The sequence below is a fragment of the Marmota monax genome, unplaced genomic scaffold, assembly GCF_021218885.2.
Source record: "Marmota monax isolate L192 unplaced genomic scaffold, Marmota_monax_Labrador192_F-V1.1 WCK01_AAM20220418_F8-fsc00012, whole genome shotgun sequence".
Classification (NCBI taxonomy): domain Eukaryota; kingdom Metazoa; phylum Chordata; class Mammalia; order Rodentia; family Sciuridae; genus Marmota; species Marmota monax.
Genome location: NW_026695227.1, coordinates 6874866 through 6898765, shown reverse-complemented (window position 1 = coordinate 6898765; position 23900 = coordinate 6874866). Strand labels below are relative to the sequence as shown.

The 23900-nt window shown below is 35.1% G+C and overlaps 1 protein-coding gene across 1 annotated transcript in view; it reads left to right on the top strand.

Moving 5' to 3' along the window:
* The window catches only part of Plcz1 (phospholipase C zeta 1), a gene marked incomplete at its 5' end in the record, with an annotated part of 45961 nt that overhangs the window by 16843 nt on the left and 5218 nt on the right, over positions 1-23900 (top strand). The window contains 8 exons of the mRNA XM_046435862.1: positions 381-582; positions 4832-4976; positions 10493-10642; positions 11804-12049; positions 13578-13734; positions 17053-17169; positions 18276-18445; positions 23528-23657. Coding sequence (XP_046291818.1) covers positions 381-582; positions 4832-4976; positions 10493-10642; positions 11804-12049; positions 13578-13734; positions 17053-17169; positions 18276-18445; positions 23528-23657 — 1317 coding nt within the window. The remainder of the gene's footprint in view (positions 1-380; positions 583-4831; positions 4977-10492; positions 10643-11803; positions 12050-13577; positions 13735-17052; positions 17170-18275; positions 18446-23527; positions 23658-23900) is intronic.

The following is a 23900-nucleotide window of genomic DNA, read 5'->3' as shown; positions in this document are numbered from 1 at the left end:
GTTCTGTCCTTTGACCTGGGTGCTTGTTACCTACATATGTAGCTTGTAGATGCTCACTGATCTATGATAGATGTACTTGTGTTTATTTATAAAATGTAAAAAAACCCTGAGATAATAAAATAATATATATATTCAATCCCCAGCACCACAAAAAAGAAAAAAGAAAAAAAAATATATTTTTTCTTTTTTCTTTTTTGTGGTGCTGGGGATTGAACCCAGGCCTTGTGCATGCAAGGCAAGTACTCTACCAACTGAGCTATATCCCCAACCCCCCAAATTAATATTTTAAAAAGATACTCTATTGGATAAATTTATAAGTGAGATGTAATGTTTTATGTTACTAATAGTATTTCTACAATCTTTTTGCTTATTTTTTATAGTTAAGAAAGCACGACAGATGTCATTTGAAGGTTTTACAAGATTCATGAGTTCATCTGAGTGTCTACTATTTAAGCAGGAGTGTACAAAAGTTTATCAAGATATGAGTCATTCATTAAAGGATTACTTTATTTCAAGTTCACATAACACATATTTGGTATCTGATCAATTAGTGGGACCAAGTGACCTTTGGGGATATGTAAGGTATTTATTTTGATTTTTAAATCTGTTATATTCAAAACACCTAGAAGCTCCTGGTAGTATCTATCTCAGTTGGCAAGAGTGCAGAGTAAAAAGCAGTCAATGCAAGGTTTATTTATATGAATCTTGATGATCCAACCTTTGGATAAAGTGGCAACATAATTTATTGTATATATTAGTATCCTATACTTTCCTTCTAATCTTGCCTGACCTCTTCTCCATGGTTATGGTACTTCTAAAGTGTCCTGAACAATTTGGATACTTCTTATATGAGTACATGACTTCTTATCATACTTGACTAGTCCGAACATACTAGATTTTAACAGAGGTCATTAACATTAATTCCCAGACTTCAGGTCACAATGCTGTAAAAAAGATAACACATAGTACAGTAAATTGTGTTACTTGGCATTCATAGACACTGGTTCTTGTAGATTTATATGTCAAATAATTTACATAGATTAAAAGTAATCCATACTGCATCTCCAATTTTACATCCTACAGTGTATCCTACTGCTAATGCTGGACTTCAATTTAGTCTGTGCACACAGATAGAGTAGTGGAAAAAATTTTCAAAGATTCTACACTCATCTGTGTATGAATATGTAGGAATAGACAGATAAAAATTAGATAAATAGATATCTTCGGGACCCAGTTGAGTCATGGAGAAAAGGAATGAGGGCAACATGATAGAAAGCAGCATGGGTTAGAGGGTCTGACTTTAGATGAAGTGGTTAGGAAGGGTTCCTCAATTAACTTTCATGATGATAGAGGGAGTCATGGAAAGATCTGAGAGGAAGGTCATGTGAAACAGAAGAAATGAAAAGGGCTTGACATGTTCAAAAGAGAGGAAGACAGCACATGTGGCTGGAAACAAGTAAATGGTGAATGAAGGGAGATGAGTTTAGTAGGAGGACAGGTTCAGGTTATGAAGGCTGTCCTGACCATGGAAAGGAGAATGGGTTTTATTTAAGCTTCAGTGGGAAGCCACTGGAGTGGGATTTCCCTTAAGATAGTGTCATGGTTTGACACGTGGAGGAAGGACTGATGGGGCAGGAGGGGAGGTTGAAGGTGATTTGGGAAGGTCTGTGACAGTCCAGGTGACAATGATATGTAGATGGTGAACTCAGGAGGCAGCACCTGAGACAATGGTAAGTGGCTGAATGTGAGATGTTTGGAAAAGGTAAAGCCAACAAGGCTGACTAGGTGAGGTGAAGGGAGGCAGGAGGGAGAGAGAGGAAATCAAGATTTTGGGCCCAATAGTCAAGTGTACAAGGATACTGTGGACTGAAATCATGAAGCTTGAGAAACCAGCTCTTTGCTGTATGAGGTGCTCTACCACAGAGCTAGAGCCTTTTTCATTTTTTATTTTGCAACAGGGTCTCATTAAGCTACGCAGTCTGGCCTTGAATTTAGGATCCACCTGCCTCAGCCTCCTGAGTAGCTATGATTACAGACTGGAGATTATCCTGCTGGTAGAGAGCTAAAGATTGTTCTCTGGCAACATCCCAGAGGACCGATACTCTATATTGATGAAAAGGGCAAGACAATTTACTTTGATAATCAGCCAAAAGGAGGGCGAAGCAAGCATCCTTTCATGGAAATTAAGAAACTTTACAAATAAACATTGCTTCTTTTTCAATTTAAAAGTCTAAATCGTGCACGAATAAATCTACATACCAAGAAATGTGCACATTTAGAACTCTGCAAAAATAGCCCAATCTAGGACTTATGCCCCAAATTAGGGGACCACCTTACTTGCCTGTGGAAATACTAATGAATCAGATGATTCTTGTAAAAGTGTTCTAGCTTCATTCCTACAACCCAAAGGCAAGTGGATAGCAAAGCTCAGAAGTTACACATTATAGAGCACGGCCCCATGCCTGAGTACAACTGTGCTTTTAAAAAAGAAAGAACCCCCAAAACCTCAGAAAGAGTTCATTAATCATTTAATTTTATATTTTATGTGGGTGAAAGCTCCAAAAAAGATAAGATTCACCAATTCTTTTCTCCAACGCCCTGCCTCCTTGGATTCTTTCATCTATATTATTCCCAAGGGAACAGAAGGTCTCTTCCCCCTACCCCTGAATTTAGCACATTGTCTTAGTGTCATAATTGCTTTCTCTTTTCTCAGCTGCACTCCTACCTAAGTACTGTTTGAGTCATCTCCCTAGAAAGGGACTAAATATGATCCCTAAAGAAGCGCTAGATCTTCAAGTTACATTTTCTCCTAGGTCCTTTGGTGCTCTGTGCTTCTGTTTGGAAAAATTACTGTTTTATATAAGCACTTGGTGCTCAGACCACCCTTCTCCAGGTTATCATGACTTAGAGCAGGGTTTCTCAGACTCCTTACTTTTTGAATCAGTTGATTCTTTGTTGTAAGGGGGTTACTCTGTACATTGTAGGATGTTCAGCAACATCCCTGGACTTTCTCCACCTTCAAACCTCCCCTTCATCCCTGGTTTGTAGACATTTCCAAGCATCTCCTGGGAGACAAAAGCATCCAACTGAGAATGAGAGGACTATAGACTGTGGGTTGATTTAAAATGCCCCTTGGAAAATAGATGTTCACCTGGGTTTCCATGGGAAAATAGTTCTTGTGTGTGGCAAGGGAACTGCTTTAACCTCTTCTCTAATAGATGAGCATCCGTTCTAAGATCCTAGTGCTTCAAGTCAGCCCTCACTTGATTCAGGTCTATCTTTTCCAAGACTGTATTTTAGACAGCCACTTTTGTCTGTCTTCTACTTCTCTTCCTAACATTCTAGGGTTCACATTCTTTTCTAATATAAGCACAATAAATATTAATAGTCAACCCCAGGTCAAACAGTTATTGTGAGCCTGCTCTTGTGGAACTAGAGCATTAAGAATAGGTAGAGATTTCAGGATTCTGAGTTCACAGCACTAATCATTTCACTGTGTTGGTGGTGCTGGCACCATGGTTGGCAAGTTGCCCCACATTGGGCTGTGCCCACAAAACACAAGAGAAAAGTTCAAGGCAACCATGTGTGTGTGTGTGCCCAGATCAAAAGTTCATTTTATTCATTTTATTGCTATATATATATTTATTCCTATTTCAGAAATCACTGAGACCATTTAAAAAATAAATTAATAAATATTGGTGAATGCTGGAAACAAACAAACAAACCTATTTCAAAATAGCACACAATGACCTGCTGTCTGTTGGCAGTTAAGACTTTGAGACCTATTTGTGTATATTCATTATTAATAAGTGGGGGGAAAATCTGAATGCAATCAGCTCCAACAGACACAGTGTAAATAAAAGTGTGTGTGGTACAGCATTTTGTCATGTTCCTCTTACAAGGAAGAATACTGAAAATTCATTCAAACCTAGACTTATAAACCTAAGACAGAATTTATATCCAGGTCAAGAAACTGAGATTTATTTGAGAGGTGGAAAAATGAAATCCAGTTTAAGACATTAGAAGATGTAGAAATATAAATTTCCTGACTTTGGATAGAGATGTGAACTTGGCATATTCTGAGGCTGTCAGTTCAAAGTTTCCTCCCAGTGAAATCATGAGTCAAATTGACGTAGATCAGCAGGTATTCAGGTTTCCTTTACATACATTTAAAATTTTTTTCCAGCTCTTACTTGGATTAGAATTGGAGATGGCCTTACATAAAATGGTAAGAACATGCAGTTTGTTTACTGAGCTGTCAAGCTCTCCATTTTTGACTCTCTCCAGCCAACATTCTATCCAGGGGGAAAGTATTGCCATGATGTGTCTCTCTTTTTCCCTTCTCTTTCCACTCTTGTATTCCCTTCCCCAAAACCTGATATGAAGAGTGAATCAAATAAACCTTATTAATATAGCATAACATTCAGGGATGAATATGAACATTATTGCATGTCAATGATATTACATCTAACAGTAAATATCACCATAAGCAAAATTGTTTGGGTTGGGAGCAGGGGTGTTTGGTACCTACAACTACGGAGGCAGGTATCTTTTTTCTTATAGTAAACTAATCCTTGAATGGAGAGCAAAACCAAATCAGTTGATTAGAAAAGAGCAGTTACCAAGTTGGAGCACACAGGTAGTGTGTTCTTCCTTCAGGATGTAAATTTCTAGTGACTCAAAATTCACCTGTATTGGGCATTAATTTGTGCATTTACTGTGAAATAATGAAAAGTCTTTTGAATATGTTGACACTATATGCACCCACCCACTTCCCTACACATTGCTAAGGGTCCAGGAATGACGCTGTGTCTTGCTTATGTCTCACTAGTGCCCTGGTGAAAGGATGCCGTTGTCTGGAAATTGACTGCTGGGACGGATCACAGAATGAGCCCGTTGTGTACCACGGTTACACACTAACTAGCAAGCTTCTGTTTAAAACTGTTGTCCAGTCGATACACAAGTATGCATTCATGGTATGTGCATATCTTTGCTAAATTATGGTTATTTCAACAGAATCAACTTGTTTCAAAATCCTTACGTAATGCTTGGCCTTACTTTAGAGAGGTGATATTTTAAATTGTGGTTTATGATCAATTAATAGGCAATAAAAATCCATGTAATGTATAAAGACAGATTTATCAAAATGAAACAGGCTGTAAGGTACATGTCGTTTTATAGAACTTTTTGTTTAATCCTGTGTTTGTGGAAGTATGTGTGTATGTGTATTTGTTAAGGTATAAAGTATATTTTCACTATGGGTTATGGCCAAAAAAGTTTGAGAAATACTGATCCAGATAATAGCAAACATTTTACCAATATTTAACTCTTTTATTTTCAAGGCAAAAACGTGTCAACAATGTATTATCACAATTAGTGAAATTATGTATGACTACAATGGCAATAGTGAAGAATGTTCATAAGTTTCTTTCAGATTTTAAATTTATTATTCAATTTATTAAAGTTACAGATTTAAAGATCTAGTTTTTTTTTTTTTTTAACCAGAGATTCAACCCAGGGTGCTTAACCACTGACCCACACGCCCAGCCCTTTTTATTTTTAATTTTTTTGGTGGGGAGGAATACTGGAGATTGAACACAGGGGTACTAGACCACAGAGCCACGTCCCTGGCCTTTTTTTGTATTTTATTTAGAGACAGGGTCTCACTGATTTGCTTAGCACCTTGCCTTTGCTGAGGCTGACATTGAACTCACTATCCTCCTGCCTCAGACTCCAAAGCTGCTGGGTTTACAGGTATGCACCACTGCTACGGCAAAGATCTAGTTCTTTATGGAACTAAATTCACCTTTCATGTCCTGATTTATAAATTGGGCAGATTTAGCCATCTCTATTTTAAGGAGTTTTGAATAATACTTGGTCCCATTTATAAACCTTGCCTAATTATATACCTTCACACATTTTAAATTATTTTGTAAACAATATGCTTGATTTTTTTAAGAACTTCAATTGTAGTATAATTGTAGTGCAGTCAAAGAGATTTAACAATATCTTCTTAGAACTTAAACAGTGTATACCTAAAAAATTAAACTTATAAATTTAATAAACAAAAAGTTTCCTAACTCTGCAATGAATTACATAATCTGTAAACATAAACTTAAAATCACAAACTTATGTCAATTGCTACATATTATCCTAAAAGGGCATAAAATAAATATTCTTAAGATATAAATATCAAATAATTTCTCTGTTGCTATAAAAACATTGATAGTATTGCATTGTCTTAACTATCCAATTTCTGATAATTTCTAATTTTTTTCTTTTTGTAAATTAGCTTTTTATTTAAATTTACTTTTTTTCATTATAATTATACATATTAGTAGAATTCATTGTGACATATTTGTACATGCACATAACAATTTGGTCAGTTTCAGTCCCTAGGACCTCCCCTTTCCTGTCCTCCCTAAATTCATACCTCTTCTCCAACCTTGCCAACTAACACTAAAATATCCAACTACTTATGTGTCATTTCCTTTTGGATTTTGAATGGGCTTATTGAACTAACCATATTTAAAAATTGAGCTCTGATGTTTCTCTATGTCTGAGTCCTGCTCTTCCCATTACCTTCCTCATCTCAGTTGATGGCACCTTTCAAATGCTCAAGCCCAAATCATTGTTGTCAAGTTTAGCTCTCCCGGATTCCTTTCAGACCCCTCAATCAGTTTCTTCATGGCTGTACTTTCAAAATATATTCTGAACTTGACTCCTTTTCATAGTAACTAACTGTCATTGTCTTGATAAACCACCAGCACCCATCACTTGGACTACCATAATAGCCTCTTATATTTTGGCTCCTCTTCTTCCTTTTGTGTTTCATCTCAACACATTTAGTCAGACTTTGTAGCAAGTCCGATCATATCATCTCCCTTCTCAAGTTGAACAAAGTATTCTATGTACATATAAAAATATGGCATAATGAATCTCACTATTTGTGTGATTGAAATGCGCAAATAAAAAAAGAAAGTAAGAAAAAGAATCTGCTATTTAACTGTAAAAAATAAAATAAAAGCTAAAATCCATACCATGACTCACAAGGCCCTGCATGACTGGTTTTCCATAACCCTTCTCAACTCTCCTGCTACTGTAATCCTTATTCACTCCTTAGTCTTTTTCAGACACATCTCAAAGCCTCTGCACTAGCTATTCCCTATATAGGAAATACTCTTCCAAAATATTTGCATGATATATTCCTCATTTAATTCAGTGTGAGTAACAGAAGAAATAAAAGGAGACAAAAACCATTTTAAAATTCAAATACCTTGTAAGGATGGAAAGCCTATAACTTCTAAGACTCTAAAGAATAAGAGATGAGCAATTAGACAAGTAGAAAAAGGAAAAAAAAATCAAAAGTGGAATGGAAGAAGTAACATTACCTCTATTTGCAGATGACAGTATTCCACCAAAAAAAAAAAACAACTGTTACAGCTAATAAGTACGTTCAATAAATTTACATGATACAAAATAAATATACAAAAATCATCAACATTTTTATACACAAATAATGACCTTAACTGAAAAAGAAATTTAAAAATTCCATTTATGGTAGCATAAAAATAACTAGGAATAAATTCAACAAGGAAGTGAAATATCTGTACACTCAAAACTACAAAATACTGATGGAAGAAATTGAGGAAGACACAAATGAAAAGATATTTCATGTTGATTGGAAGAATTAATATGGCTAACATACTTGTTACTCAAAGCAATATGTAGATTCAGTGCAACTCCTATCAAAATCCTATGGCCTTTTCCTCCAAAACAGAAAAAAATACTAATTTATTTTTTTGGAACTTGAGAAGACCATAAGCAGCAAAAGCAATTCTGAGAAAGAAAAAAGATGGAGGTATAGCACTTCCTCACTTAAAATTACATTACAAAATATAATAATTAAAACAGTATGGCTCTGGCATAAAAAACAGACATATAGACTAGTAGAATGGAACAAGGGGCACAGAAATAAATCCAAACACACAGAGTCAACTAGTTTTTGACAAGGGCACCAAGAGGACAAAATGAAGGAAGGGTACTCTCTTTAATAATTAAACAGTCTGGGAAGAGAAGAGTTCCACATGCAAAAGAATGAAACTGGACCTTTATTTTACAGCATACACCAAAATCAACTTAAAGTGATCAGAGACCTAAATATAAGATTAGAAACTATACCCAAAGAGAACAAAATATTTAAAGAGAAAAAAGGAAAAAATCCTGGATGTTGGCCTTGACAGTAACCTTTTGGGGTATTACACCAAAAGCTGAGGCCATAAAAGAAACAGTAAATAAATAGGACTATATCAAATTTAAAAACTTCTGTACAGTGAAGGAAACAACTAACAAAATAAAATGGCAGCTTACAGATTGGGGGACACACTTGCAAAAACCATATATCAAATAAGTGGTTAATATCCAAAATTATAAAAATTCATATAACTCAATACTGGAAAAATAAATAGCCCTATTCAAAACCAAGCAAAACCCCTGAGTAGACGTATCTCCAGATAAGGCATAAAAATGGCCAACATGCATACGAAAAGGTGCTCAGCATCATTAATCATCAGGGAAATGCAAGTAACAACAACAATGGGACATTTCTTCACACATGTTAGAATGGCTTTTATCAAAAAGTCAAAGGGTAACAAATATTGATGAGGATATAAGGGGAATTCCTATATACTGTTGGTGCAGATTGGTGCATCTACCATGGAAAACTATATGGATATTTCTAAAGAAATGAAAAATAGAAGTAGCATATAACCCAGAAATCCCTGTTCTGGGAGTGTTCCAAAAGGAAATGAAATCACCACCTCATAAAGCAGCCCACCCCCCATGTTATTTGCAGTATTATTCACAGTGGCCAAGATACAGAACAACATAAGTGTTGGTCAGAACAGGTGAAGGAACTGGCATGTATTTGCAATAGGATATTATTTATCCCTGAAAAAGAATGGGATCTTTCCATTTACCACAATGTGGATGGACCTGCAGGACATTATGTTAAGTGCAATAAGTCAGAAACTGAAAGAAAGATAATACACTGATTTGGAGAATCTTAAAAAATTCAGCTATACAGAGATAGAGAAAAAAAGCAGCATGGTTACCAGGGATGGAATTGGGGATGGAATAATAAAATGTAGGTCAGAGGATACAGAGTCATAGATATGTAGGATGAACAAGTCTAGACACATATTGTATCCTGTGAGGACTACAGGAAGAAAAACACTGTTATTGGGATTCATGCTAATGAATAGATTTTAACTGCTCTTGTCACAAAAACAAACAAACAAAAAATTGGGTAACAATGTGAGATGATGGATATTCTAATTTGTTTCACCATAGTAACCCTTTTACTATCTGTATATATCTCTCAACTCACTGTGTACCTAAAATATGCAAATAAAATTTATGAAAAAAAAGAACAAGTTTTGAGATTTTAAAAAGGCTTTGAATAGCAAAGTCCCAATGAGACTTCTCAGTTGAACATAGTGACTCAGTTTGGCAATCTTTGAAGTTTGGACTTCCCACTCAAGATAGTCACCCTTGATATTTGGGAAAGAGAAAAAATTAAATATACTTGTAGTTATTGCTAAGAAATAACCTTGGGTCTAGTTATTGGCACATGTAGTTTATAAGAAATACATATATATATATATATATATATATGTGTATAAACTGGGCATAGTGGCACATGCCTGTAATCCCATTGGCTTGGGAGGCTGAGACAGGAGGACCGTGAGTTCAAAGCCAAACTCAACAATTTAGGGAGGCTCTAAGTACCTCAGTGAGACCCAGTTTCTAAAAAAATAAATAAATAAAATAAAATGCCTGGGAATGTTGCTGAGTGGTTAAGCACCCCTGGGTTCAGTCCCCAGTACAAAAAAACCAAAGAAATACATATATTCTAAGTTTTGTGGAAGCATGTAGTAGCACAATCAGCACATGAAAGAGAAAAAAGAATAGATGGATCCCACTATCCTCTTTAAGGACATGCCCCTGGTACCTGAAAGGCCTCAACTAGCCCCCACCACCTAAGGATTTCTCTACCTCTGACAGTGCCAAAATGGGACCAAGCCTCTGCACATGAGGGGACATTCAACATCTGAACTATAGCGGACAATGTGTTTTTCTTTATAAAAACTGTATTATAGATAACTTTTTATAACAATAGTGTATGTAACTCTACTAGTGATCTGTTTCATCTCTTTATATAGATATGGTATAATTAATTTAAACAAGAATCTATTGATTGATGTTTTAGATTTTTTTCCCTATACTTTTGGAGCAAATGTAATAATTTTTCTTTTCATGCAGATTTAATGGTTCTGTCTTTTCAAATGTAAAAGTACTTTAAAGAATACTTAATTATGATGCAAGGGTACTGAACATTAGAAGTGAGTGTAAAAATAAAGTGCTTATATTAATCGTATTAAACTTGTTTAAAAGTTCTGATTAATAATCATAGTATTGGTTAATTTTTTAGACATCTGAGTACCCAGTGGTGCTCTCTTTAGAAAACCACTGCTCCTCTTCCCAGCAAGAAGTGATGGCAGACGTTTTGCAGACTACTTTTGGAGATTCCCTGCTTTCTGACCTGCTTGACGATTATATAGACAAACTACCTTCACCAGAGGTAACATTTTGCCTAAGATGCTCAGGTTAAGAGAACAAACCCACAAATCATGTTATTCTCTTATTGGCCTTTGAGACGAGGTTAGAGACCAATGAAAATGAAAATGTTTAGTTTTGATTATTTACAGAGACTTATTTTTGCCTGTGTTGCCTAGGAAATGTTCTTGTGAATATGGAGGTGAATAAAGAGAATATATAAGTAAAGAAAATGTATGGACATATATGTAAAACCCACATTGTGATTTCATATCTTATTTCATGGGTCCACAATTTCAAGGCAATTAATATACCCCAGGTATTTGATATATTTTATGGGCAAAAAGCAAAGAAAGAGGAAAGAAGTCCAGAGAATAAACAATACATATCCAATATCTCAACAGTTAAGGAGCAGAGTCTGCTTTATAAATCTGCTCTTTTCAGTTTCCTGAATCTAGGACCTCTTTCTGTCAAATTTTGAGCATATTCAAGTATTTGGTTTGCAAAAATACCTTTCCTTTGCCACCAGGACTTCACTTCTTTTCCGATTGTGATTACCTTCTTTCACATCCCAGATTTTCATATTCTTATCTCCTTGCAACCTATCCAGTCTGGCTTCCTCTTCCACCGGCTCCAGAATTCTTATGGTCTCCAAAGACTTTCTTACTAATAAATTCTAGTGAACTCAATTCAGTCTTCAACTGGCTTGTTCCCTCAGCCACAATCAGATGGGTCCCTTACATTTCTTACTAAGGTAGATTTTACACCATAAGGCCATAAAAGATAAAGTAAATAAATGGGACTATTTCACATATAAAAACTTCTGCACAGTGAAGGAAACAACCAACAAAATGAAATGGCAGCCTAAATATTGGGGGCAAACATTTGCAACCATATACCAGATAAGAGGTTACTATCCAAAATTTATAATGAATACATATAGCTCAATACTAGAAAAATAAATATCCTCATTAAAAAAACCCCACAAAATCTTAGTAGATGTATCTCCAGAAAAGGCTTAAAAATGGCCAACAGGCATACAAAAAGGTGCTCAGCATCATTAAACATTAGGGAAATTTTATTTCCTTCTCATGAAAATATGACGAAACACTTTGCCTTGGCTGTAACAATGCAGACTTACTCATAAAGGTGTGATTGTGTCTCTCTTTCAAAACTGTTTCTACAGGCACTGAAGTTCAAAGTACTAGTTAAAAATAAGAAAATAGGAACCCTAAAGGAAACTCATGAAAGGCATGGTTTCAATAAGCATGGTAAAGTGGAGGAATTGGAAGAAGAAGAAGAACAAGAGCAGGAGGAGGAAGAAGAAGTGAAAGAAATAGAATCATATGATAATTTTTTGACAAGACTCAATCAAGAAAAGGAAATGGAGGAAAAAAAGACACTTCCAATAACACTTTTCAAGAAAAAGAAGGTGACATGATGCATTGCGAGACTCTTACAAGTGATTGAAAAATATCTAATTTCTTATTGGTGGAGAATTGAAAAGACCCTAGAAAGAAGAATCATTTCCTTCCATATGAAACCTGGGATCTATCATTTAAAATTTACTTTGAAAAAATAGACAGTGGAGAAGAGTTATATCTTGGTCTGGGGTTGTGGCTCAGTGGTAGAGCACTTGCCTAGCATGTGTGAGGCATTGGGGTTCCATTCTCAGCACCCCATAAAAATAAATAAAATAAAGATATTGTGTCCACTTTAACTAAAAATATATATATTTTTAAAAAGAGTAATCTCTTCAATATGTGGCTCAATGGTTAGAGTGCTTTATTGGCATGCATTAGGCCCTGTGTTCAATCACCACAGCTGTAAAAAATAAAAAATTAAAAAATAAACAAAAAGTAAATAAAATTAAAAATAATTATTTATTATGTTATTTCTAATTTTTTTCACTATTGTCACCAGTTTTTATGAGCTCTTATATACGAGGCACTGTGCAAAGTACAAAAGATAGAGATAAACCACATAATTTCTCCACCCTCACAAAGAGAGAAGAAAGTATTTATGAAATGTTGTGTTTTAACTATACATATTAGTGTATCAAAAGAAGGTATATTAGTTTGCATGTGGCTTGAAACTAGTCCAACTGGGTTAACTAAAAGGAGAATTAGGTAATTGGCCCACATAATGCCAGGTTCAGGGAAAGGAATTTTATTTTGAGGAGTGCCTTGGTATACTGTCTCAATTAAGGGCAACAGGATTTTATTTCTTCCTCCATCTTTGGTCTCACTTTCTCTGAATTTGTGCAAAACTATTGTGAAAATTCAGCTTTATATCATTTCATTTCAGGTTCAAAGGCAGTAGCATGTCTATGAACACCTTAACACAGTAGGCAAAATTTCATTTTGTACATCAGCTATGAGCTGGTTATGTGCACATTTCTGAACCAATTACTGATTCTAGGGGGATGAAAAGCTCTTACTAGCTAGGGCCAACCTGCATGATCCTTATTTAAACACATGGATCAAGCATGATCGAGGGATGTGTCATTGTGTCCTGTGCCCATCCTCCCCCTCCTACCCCCACCCCCACACCCTGTCAAACTTGGAAATATAGAGGAATAAGTCCTGGTCTATAAAAGAGCAAATGCTATTCCAAAATGTTAGAGGAACCTGGAAATATGCTTACTCATGACTAAAACTTCTAAATTTACAAAATTCATGAGAATAAACTGAGATCTTTGAGAAAAAGAAAATAGTAATAATTGTTATCCTTAATACTTATTATATTAATTTGAATTTTAAATTTATTTAGGCTAGCTGTATTTCCATTAAATATTATATTCATAAAAATAATCACATGACTTAAACCAAATACTTTTTGTGGAAATAATCTTATGAAAAGAATAAAATGATCTATTTGAAAGTATATTTTCTTGATTGGAAAAGGAAATTTTCAAATGATTAGTGTAAAAATGTGAAATTACTACATTTTATTTTTAGGTCAGGAAGATAAGAATATCTTTGGCCTTATCTGATCTTGTCATTTATACTAAAGCTGAGAAGTTCAAAAGCTTTCAATATTCAAGACTATATCAGCAATTTAATGAAAATAATTCTATTGGTGAGACACAAGCTCGAAAACTTTCAAAGACGAGAGGTAAATGCTTATGATTCAAACGATGCAGTATTTAAATCAGTTATATATAGGTTGAGGTGGATCAATGATACTTACATATTTATATTCTCATAAGATTTCAACATACTTAACATAATTTAGATAGGGTTATACATATGCCTAAGGTTATGCTAAATTTTATTCCACAGTACTTAGCTGCTATTTACCTTCTTTGAGTCATACAATTTTGATTAAATGTCCAGCATGGACCCTTTTGTGGATGGGACCCTGGTGAGTGGTTTATGTGACACAGCAGGGGGTCACAGGTTGCAGAGGCAGGCTGAGCATTTAGACTTTGTCTTGGGTGCAAAGGTGAGCAGGAGCCAGACTGCAGCCTCAGGAATGGCCTGATCTGCTGTGTATTTCTGAAAGATACCTCTGATGACATTGGCTGCAGGCAGAAAGGAGATGAGGAAGCCTTATGGCAGGGCAGAGAGAGTGGAGACAGGAATTTTGTAAATTCAACAGCATTGAAGAGGAAGAGTTCATTAGACTTGGAGGCTGTGTCTAAGAAGAGGAGAGGGAAGTACCCAGGCTGGACTACTGGATTGATGTGTGAAGTGTGCATGGCCATGGCACACCTCCAGAGGTTCCACCTGTCTCTGCATCTTCTTCTAACTGCCTTCTGACTCTAAATCTGAAGGAGTTCTTCTGTTTGGTTACACCAGAAATAAAATAATCCTGGGAAGGAGAATGGGAAACAGACCATCTTCTTTTTAGATATTATAATAGAAAGTGTCACAAGGGATAGGCAACTAAGTTAACAGGTGACTCACTAAATCCTTCTTATAAGAATTGCACCCAACCATCTTGTGTAGAAACACTGCAGCAGGAAAATCAGTACCAGCAATTGGCTTGAGAAAACTTGTTTGGTATTGCAGACTAATATGCTTATTGGTTAACCTCACTGGGGCAGCCTTTTGCCTCAGCATTTTGAAGTATGTTTTAGTTCATATTTCGAAACTAACTATTAGAAAGATCCTGGATATTTTAAGCCCACCCCCATGTTTGCTTTTTTTTTTTTTTTTTTTAAAGAATAAAACAAAACAGCCAGGCACAGTGGTACACGCCTGTAATCTCAGTGGCTTGGGAGGCTGAGACAGGAGGATTGCGAGCAAGTTCAAAGCCAGCCCCAGCAACTGTGAGGCGCTAAGCAACTCATTGAGACCCTGTCTCTAAATAAAATCCAGAATAAAACTGGGGATGTGGCTCAGTGGCCTAGTGCCACTGAGTTCAATCCCTTATATCCCCTCCCCCCAAAAAGGAATAAAACAAAACAAAAACCACAATGGGTTATAACCAAAAATCAATATAATAGATCTGGACTACAGTTAATAGAATAGGGTAGAGTAGAATAGTGCAGAATGAAATGGAAAGATAGAATACAATGTAATATTTCAGGCAGTAAGAATAAGCACTGTTTTATGAAACAGTCGTGTGCTTATGTGTGTGTATGTGTGTGTTTGGTTGATATGTAAAATGTATTTCTTGCTGTGTGATATGGTCAAGAGAGTTTGAATGTTCTGCTTTATTGACTGGCCTCTGTTCCTTCAAAACTATTGGAAATTTGTATTATTTATGAGGACAAGACCTCTGGGCATAGCAAAAGTGGTTATAATTCTTTGAATCTCATCATATTAAAACTTGCAAAATTTTTTGGAAAGAATTGGGTAGTGCTAGGTAGAATCTTAAAGTGCAGCATTGTTGTCTGATTTCAGAGAGTATAGAGCTTTTTTTGCACAGTCAGTAGTAACTAATTAATGAAGTTGGCAAAGGTTTTAACTGCAAAGATACCTAGTATTATTGCAAATATAATAAACATTAAAAGAATGTAGTAGATGAAGTTTATTGAAATGGAAAGATTCTCACATTAATAATAAAGAAAGGCAGTTTGTAAAAGGGAATAAACAATATTATTCAGTTTTGAAAAATTAGCATATAAATAGAAAAGAATGGAAAGATATATACCAATCTGTATCAGTGGTTCTTAACTGAGTGATGATATTACATGTAATTTTATTTCTTCTTGTTTTGTTTAATTTCTCCATATTTCTATAAAGGACTGAATTACAAATTACTACATTTGTAATATCAAATCATGTTTAATATCTAAAGTTAAATCTCAGAAGTGACAAAATCATATTATGTAATGGGCCCTCAGTGATTAATCATATATTACTCTGTACATGAGAAACATTAAGACCTGGAAGGGTATGTGTTTTGCCTAAGGACAGACATCCCTTAGAACTAAATAAGAGAGCATGATACACCCAGGCATGTTTACATGAATGGTTTCAAAATAACTTTCAAGGAGAGTGCAACTTTCAAAAATAAGTATTGATGAAAAATTAATTGTAATTTAAAAATTGACAATACTTTCTAATGAGTAGTTTTTAGGGTGAGGGAAGAAATGGTTTTGTCCTAGTTCCATTAGCAAATATAGTGGGCCATACACAATTACTGCTTATCCCACAATTGGCCATCATACTAGCAGGAATGGTTATGGGAACAGGATCTGGTTAGTAGAAGAAGAAAATATTGGAAAAACATGAAATCTATGTTTGAAAATTTACTGGAGTTCTAAATGATAAAAGGTATGTGTTAGTTTTAAATCTCAAGTAATTTAAATAGAAAATAAATAAATAGAAATACCAAGAATGTTGTACATAGACATTATTTCAGTAAGAAAGATATTGAGGGTAAATAACATTATTGAGTGGTGGTGAGTTTTTTAGTGAAAGACAGTAGAGATTTAATGAATTTGGGGAGAAGATGATGGAGTGGAGGGGTGGGAGCTGAACTGAATGAACTGAGGTTATATTAGGACCTGTGAATCCGTGAAATGATCAATCAAATTAATTTAGCTAGCATCATATTGCTTCATATGACTTACCATGTGATTCTATCCTGATGTGAAAATCAAAGTTAGAAGAAATGGGGAAAGATGTTACTTTTGTTTTAAAAAAAAAATATATTTTATTTTGGAAATTTTATATATTCTTATAGTAAAATGAAGCTAATTTGGATTTGGGAAAAAAGAAATGTAAATGAATTCATTCTTTTATTCAAGTGAATTATCAGTGCACATAAATTGGGTAATGAAATTATTATTAATCAACAAATATGATTTATACTATATAAAAGGCATGGGATTCATTTTGATTTTCCTGAATTACTAATAGATTTGCCAAAATAATATGTAACAACTTTATTGAAACTATTGTAGAATTATATAATACATAGAAGTAGTAGTTTATTTATTTTAAATCTTTCACAATGTTTTAATAATTTTTCTTGTAGCCTATGAGTTTATTTTTCACACCAAGAATTTCATTACCAGAATATATCCTAAAGCAACAAGAGCAGACTCTTCTAACTTTAATCCTCAAGAGTTTTGGAATATAGGTTGTCAAATGGGTATGTTACATTGGGTTGTTTGCAAAAGTAAGTTGAATTAATTTTATGAATTAATGAAAAATACATGAAAACAGCTTCCTGTGAATATGAATATGAATGAATATATATATATATATATATATATATATATATATATATATATATATATGTATGTATATTTGTCACTGGGGGCACAAAGTGATGAAGCATTGATTTCAAGATTTGAAGTCATTCCTAAATAGGTTGAAGAGGGTAAATCTAGATGAGGGCTGGTGACATGGCAACCAAATTCATGAGGAGTTATCATGGGACATATGTGGTGGAGGAAGGGAACAAACTGAAATAGATGTGCAGACAACATAGAAGATCACATTCCTTTGCCAGAAAGTCAGGTTCAAGTCTTTTTCAGATCAACTGACCTCTGTCACTTAAACTTTGTAGAGATTCTATATTCATAGTCTTGAAAAGTGAGTAGGATCGCACAGTGTGGCTATTTGTCCATATAAGTTTCTCCTTATTCTAACGGAACAGCTGGTGCAGTATTGGCACTAGCCAGTCGGAAAGTGCCTGGTTTTAGCCCATCCTCTATGGGCTGTGGCAAGGCTGGTAGACTTGAGGAGAGTGGGAGACTGGGCCCTGCCGGGGCTACTGCATGCAGTGGCTACTTATTAGGCTATATTAAGTTACTTCTATATTTTAGCAATTATCATCCTGTTTCTCACTAATCCTCACATGATAACAGCGCCCATTTGACCTGAAAGTCTGTGATATAGTTGGTATCTTCACCTCTGACATTTAAAGTACCAATTTTTAAAATTTTTATATTTCTTGAACTTACCTGACATGTGGTTTGTTTACTGTGTAATCTACACTGTGTACCATTTTGACTTCTTTACTCAAATCTAATTTAATTTACAGATTAAACTTTTCACCCCACCAACATACATTAATACAGACACGGCAGGAGGAAAAAGTTTAAAAATCATAAATCATTAGGCTGGTGATGTTTGTTCTCAGAATATTTGAAGCAAAATAACCGATGGTTAGATTTCAGTAAGTCATTTAACTGTGTCTTTTTAATTGTACCCCTAATTTCCTGACAATGTCAAAACACTTCTTTCTCACAGTGGCCTTGAATTTCCAAACTCCTGGTCTGCCCATGGATCTGCAAAATGGGAAATTTTTGGACAATGGTGGCTGTGGATATATTTTGAAACCCCACTTCCTAAGAGATGCTAAATCAAACTTTAATCCAAGTAAAATAAGAGACAGCAATCCACTTACACTTACAATGAGGGTAAGATTGATGACTTTTACTTATTTTGATTACTACATAAATAAGATAGCATACATTAATATTTTTGAATTCCATTAGTTTTCTTTAATGCCTTTTAAGCTTATGTTAAATCATTTCAGGTACTACTATAAATTTGGTGATATTTCAACATTTTTTCATATCTGAAAAATGCCTTTCTGTTGCATCTTTACATGAATGATTACCTGCCTGTGAATAGAAATATTGAGGCCAGAACTTTCTCTTCTCAAAGATCTATTTATACTATTCCATTGTATCTCAGCATTTAACATTGTTATAGAGAGGTCTGAGTTCAGTCCACTGATGACCTTGCTACTTTTTTTCCCCCTCTTTAACTTTAAAGAATAAAGTTCCACCAGGAAATCGCTGGAGCTGTCTTCTTTACATTAATCTCCAGAATTAATCTTTTGTAGTTCAGACCTTTTCCTCCCCTTATGTCTATGAACATGATTTGATTGCTTAGAAAGGAAAAGTGTCTGTATGCTTTTCTCCAGTATCTGTCCTTTATGTCTACCAATTTATGTCAACTTTAGAATGTTCCCCTCTCCTCTGCATTTTAGGAGAGCTTTTAACATTTGTTCTGTCTGTTGATTTTAGTCTTCATTAGTTTAAATGTCGGTGCAAAGTTTTCCCTCGCAATATCGGTCCCTCTTCCCCAGTTGTTATTTACCTCATACGGCTTCCTTTTTAATGTCTCCATCCTACCAGTGCCCTTCTCTCAGACTCTGGTCTTATTAATTCATTCTCATATTTTGTTTCATAACATCCTGTGTCATTTCATTAACAACAAAAGCAGTCATCTGAAAAATTTTTTTTCTATTAGTAAAGATTTTTCTGAACCTCCTTCTTAGTCTTTATAACCTAAATAGAAAATTTATATACTTTTAAAAAATGTCACTGAATCTTTTGAGAAATCTCTACTTGCATTTTTTCCTCCACTTAATTGTGAGCAACCCTATTTTAAACTATACTAGCACCTCTCATTTGCAAATAAATTGGGTAGGTATAGTCTCTTTGGTCCCCTTCTATTTAACTAGTTGTTTCTAGAACCACATGAATCCCTATCAGAACCCATTCTGGAATTTTGGTGAAGACTGATATTTCTATTTCTGGATTGATTTATTGTGTCTCGTGCTGTTACTTAGTGCAGTTTTGTTGGCTCTTCTGAATGTTTAGAGCTCTTGTCCCTCATTATTTGGATGCCAGAGGCCCTGAAACAGTGAGCTTGAGTATGCTTCTCTGGAAACTCTTCCTACCCCAGCTCTTTCCACTATCATGACATCACATGGTTTGGGAGACAAGTCTTATCTACTTCAGGCCCTGCCCATTTTAGCTCAGCAGTCAATGGGAGTTTTGAGAGTTGTTTTCCAGAAATTAATGTGGAAAGAGTATACAGTGAAGATGAATGGGATTGAAATGATGGTGGCCATGGCCAATGAATGATGGAGCTGACTTTGCTTCTGGCTGTCCAGGATTTTGTGACCCTAAGCTAGGAGCATCTGCTGGAAAGGAAGAAATTGACTAAAATAGTGGATTCACCAAAACTGATTAGTTGACACTCTTTCTAGGATCTGGCAAAATAGTGACCATTGAGCTTATTATATAACATTACTGTAGTGTTGACAGCCTTTCTGCATCTTGTAAATGGTTGATCTAGTGAGAATAGGTGTATCAGCCTCTTGTAAGATCCTTCCCATTCCACCTGAATCTCTCTTTAATGCCTTTTAAGACATATTCACTCTCAATTTAATCTGCCACCTGAGAGATTCTGTCTCACTTTCCTTTCTAACTAAATATTGTTTTAATTTTCTTTCACAAACATTCATTGTTTAACCACCAACAATACTGAAATCTTTAATCTGACCTAACTTTTAGAACCTAAGAGTATTTTAATATCTATCTATTTAATCACTATCTATTTAATCACCAGGCTGTCAAACTTAATATTTTGAAACCTAAACATCTCTTCGTAGTTAAATCTACTTTTGATATATTTTTTTAAAGAGTGAGAGAGAGAGAGAGAGAGAGAGAGAGAGAGAGAGAGAGAGAATTTTTTAATATTTATTTTCCAGTTCTCAGCGGATACAACATCTTTGTTTGTATGTGGTGCTGAGGATCGAACCTGGGCCACACGCATGCCAGGCGAGCGCGCTACCGCTTGAGCCACATCCCGAGCCCAACTTTTGATATTTTATTTATTTGTCAATGAATGGTACCACACATACAATCAGCTCAGACTAGAATATGGGAAGGAACAACTCAATCTTATACATCTTCCTCGTCTTTAAATCCTGCTGATTCTACTCCTATCATCTCACTTATCTGTTCTGTAGTCTGATCTCCTATGCTGCTGCCTGATTTCAGAAATTCAGTCACTGGTCCTCTTTGGCTTCCTAAGGGATTTTCAGGTATCCTGTCTCAGTTTTCTCCATCCTTCTTCTGCAAGTTGATTAGAGAGACTTAGCTACAATGCTAATCTTATCTGCATATTTCATATTTATTTTTGCTTACTGATTTATTTTCTACTTAGGCCTTGACCTACTTCTCTATCCCTATTTCTCACCAGTTCTAGCCCTAACTTTATTCTACACCTACATGGAAGTAGGATCCTTCTCTGATCATGATCCACCTCTATGTTGCATATGCTTTTTCTTCTGACCAAACTTTTCTTCCATCCTTCTCCTCCTATTGCATTCTGACTCATTTTGCAAAACTTAGGAATCACTTCCTTTTGAAAGATTTTTCCTTGGCTGGGTTGTAGCTAGGTTTGTATTCTCCCTCTATTTTTTCCATCACACCCTATTCATGCACAAGCTATAGCACATACCACACATTATTATCATTTATTGACTTGTTATTTAACCTTATCCCCTACTTGTCTGTGGATTCCTTAAGGATAAGAATCGTGTTTTGTTCAATCTTCTTTATAGTAACTAACACAAAGCCTATGCTCAATACATGTAAGTTAACTGAGTGAATGATTTCTTTTTCCTGTTGAGAATAGTAAAGAGAATATATGTACCCATTTATCAGAAAGAGAATGTGGAAGATAGTTTGTGTGCACAGGTTCTTACAGATGCCACCTGCTAGCTGTTATGGTTGGATATGTGGTGTCCCCCAAAAGTTCATATGTGAGACAATGCAAGAAATTTGGAGGTGAAATGATTAGTTTATAAGAGGTGTAATCTGATCAGTGGATTAACCTGCTGGTATGGAATAACTGGGCAGTAACTGTAGGCAGGTAGACTGTAGGCAGGCTGGAGAAACAAGCCTATTGGGAATGTGCCTTTGGGGTTTGTATTTTGTCCTTGGTGAGCAGAATTCTGATGCTTCCTGGTTTCCATGTCCTGACTGCTTTCCTCTGCTATACCCTTCTGCCATGATATTCTGCCTCAACTCAGATCTGGAGCTATGGGGTTGGCTGACCATGAACAGAACCTCTGAAACTGTGAGCCAAAGTAAACTTTCCCTTCTTTATGTTGTTCTTTTCAAGGTCTTTTAGTCATGGCAACAAAAAAGTTAACCAAAACCCTTGTATTCTGAAGTTTCATAGAGGTATAAGTGGGGTGCAGTTAGACAGTCAGAGCTAGTGGTTCTCTCAGCCATGGCTGTGTGAATTCTTTCTTGATTATTCTGTGGAGATTTGTAGTAACTTCATGACTTGCACACATTGTGTGGAACATGACCTGGAAATCAGAAGGGATAATTTTACTCTTGGCTTTCTTATGTTCCCCATGTAGGCATTCAACATTTCTGGTTTAATCTTTGTCATCTACAAACAGCATTTAGGTTTAGGTCAGTTATTTTCAAACTTATAAAAACATGGAATCACTATCTAGATTCAAAATCTTATGTGTAAGACCACAGGATGAAAGAGCCACTCTGATTGCCCAGCGGCAGGGTTTTCTGTTTGACACCCTGTCTTCGGCAGTGCCTCTTACAGGGGCTTTGTTAATTAGAGTTTCATATTCAATTATGTATACTAAAATTAGGAATTAGGCAATGTTTTATTTTGTTTGGCCTGAGGCTTACCAAAGCAGAGCTTCTCCATTTTGGTAAAGGTCTGCTACCTGACTTGCTGATAGTTAGCTGGTACACACTGATATTTGGGACCAGTGTACTACAGGTCTATGTGCTTTCTAAAAACTTGATATGTAATTATGCTGATTGAGGCCCAATGAATATTGATTGCTAAATATTTGTAATCACTCAGGTTTCTAGCAAATACCATAATAAATGTCCCTCCTTCTAACCCTCTGTACATCTCTCCCACCCTCCTTCTATTTTTCTTAAAAAAAAAAAACCCAAAAACCTAAATTAATTATTTATTATTCCTCTATATAGTCTTCAGGAATTAAAGTTATGACCTAACTTCCATTTCTTACCCTAAGTTAGTACATTATAAATACCTTTTTGGATTCAGTTTGTTCCTAAAAGTAAAGCAAAGTTCTGCTTTAATAATTAGCTTGGCTAATAAATATCTAAGTAAAACTATTATTAATTACTTTGTTTAACATTCTTTTGATACCCAGTCTCTAATATGCATATGAGATATGTGATTTTTATCAAACTTAGGTTACTTATGACAATACAGATAAAATGGATAATGCAAAATTTGATAAATTATTCAAACATTCATTTATCGGAAAATATTATAATGAATCATGAATTTTTTTTTTACATTTGAGAAGGAATATTCATTTTACTTTTAATTTTTTTCAGTATACTTAGTATGAATTTAGGGATAGCACCTGGTATAAGAACCTCCCAGCCAGAATTCCATAAAATATGGTAATGACTCAAACCCTGGATCTTGTGGATTCTGCTGTACTAAACACATTTTAGTAAAATGGAATGATTTAGACATGGTCTTAGTATTTATCTATTGATACTTGAGAGCAAAAGACTTCGATTCTAAAATTTGCCTTGTGTTACAGATTCAATTTTGTAGGAACTGATAGAGTCTATCAATTTTTTTAGAATATGCAATTGATTTTATTTTGAAATTGTGTTAATGCAGTTTAATATTCTGCTAAATTCTCATGTTCATATGCATTTGTGCAGCTCATCAGTGGTATCCAGTTGCCTCTTGGTAACTCATCCTCTAACAAGATTGACACATTAGTGATTGTGGAAGTTTTTGGTGTTCCAAATGATCATATGAAACAGCAGACTCGTGTAGTTAAAAAAAATGGTGAGCTCCTAATATATCTTATTAGTCTTCTTGTTGGAAAGCTTGCAAATTACACACACACACACACACACACACACTTGTTATTCGTAAGGCAAAGGTTGTTATGTTCAAGATTACCGAAATGTTAACTGAAAAACCGTTCAATAGTGATGAGGTTATTTAGGTATGTTTTCAGATAACAGATAGAAAAATTAGAATAATTTATCTGACATGCAAAATTATTGCTGTTTTCACTTTTACCTC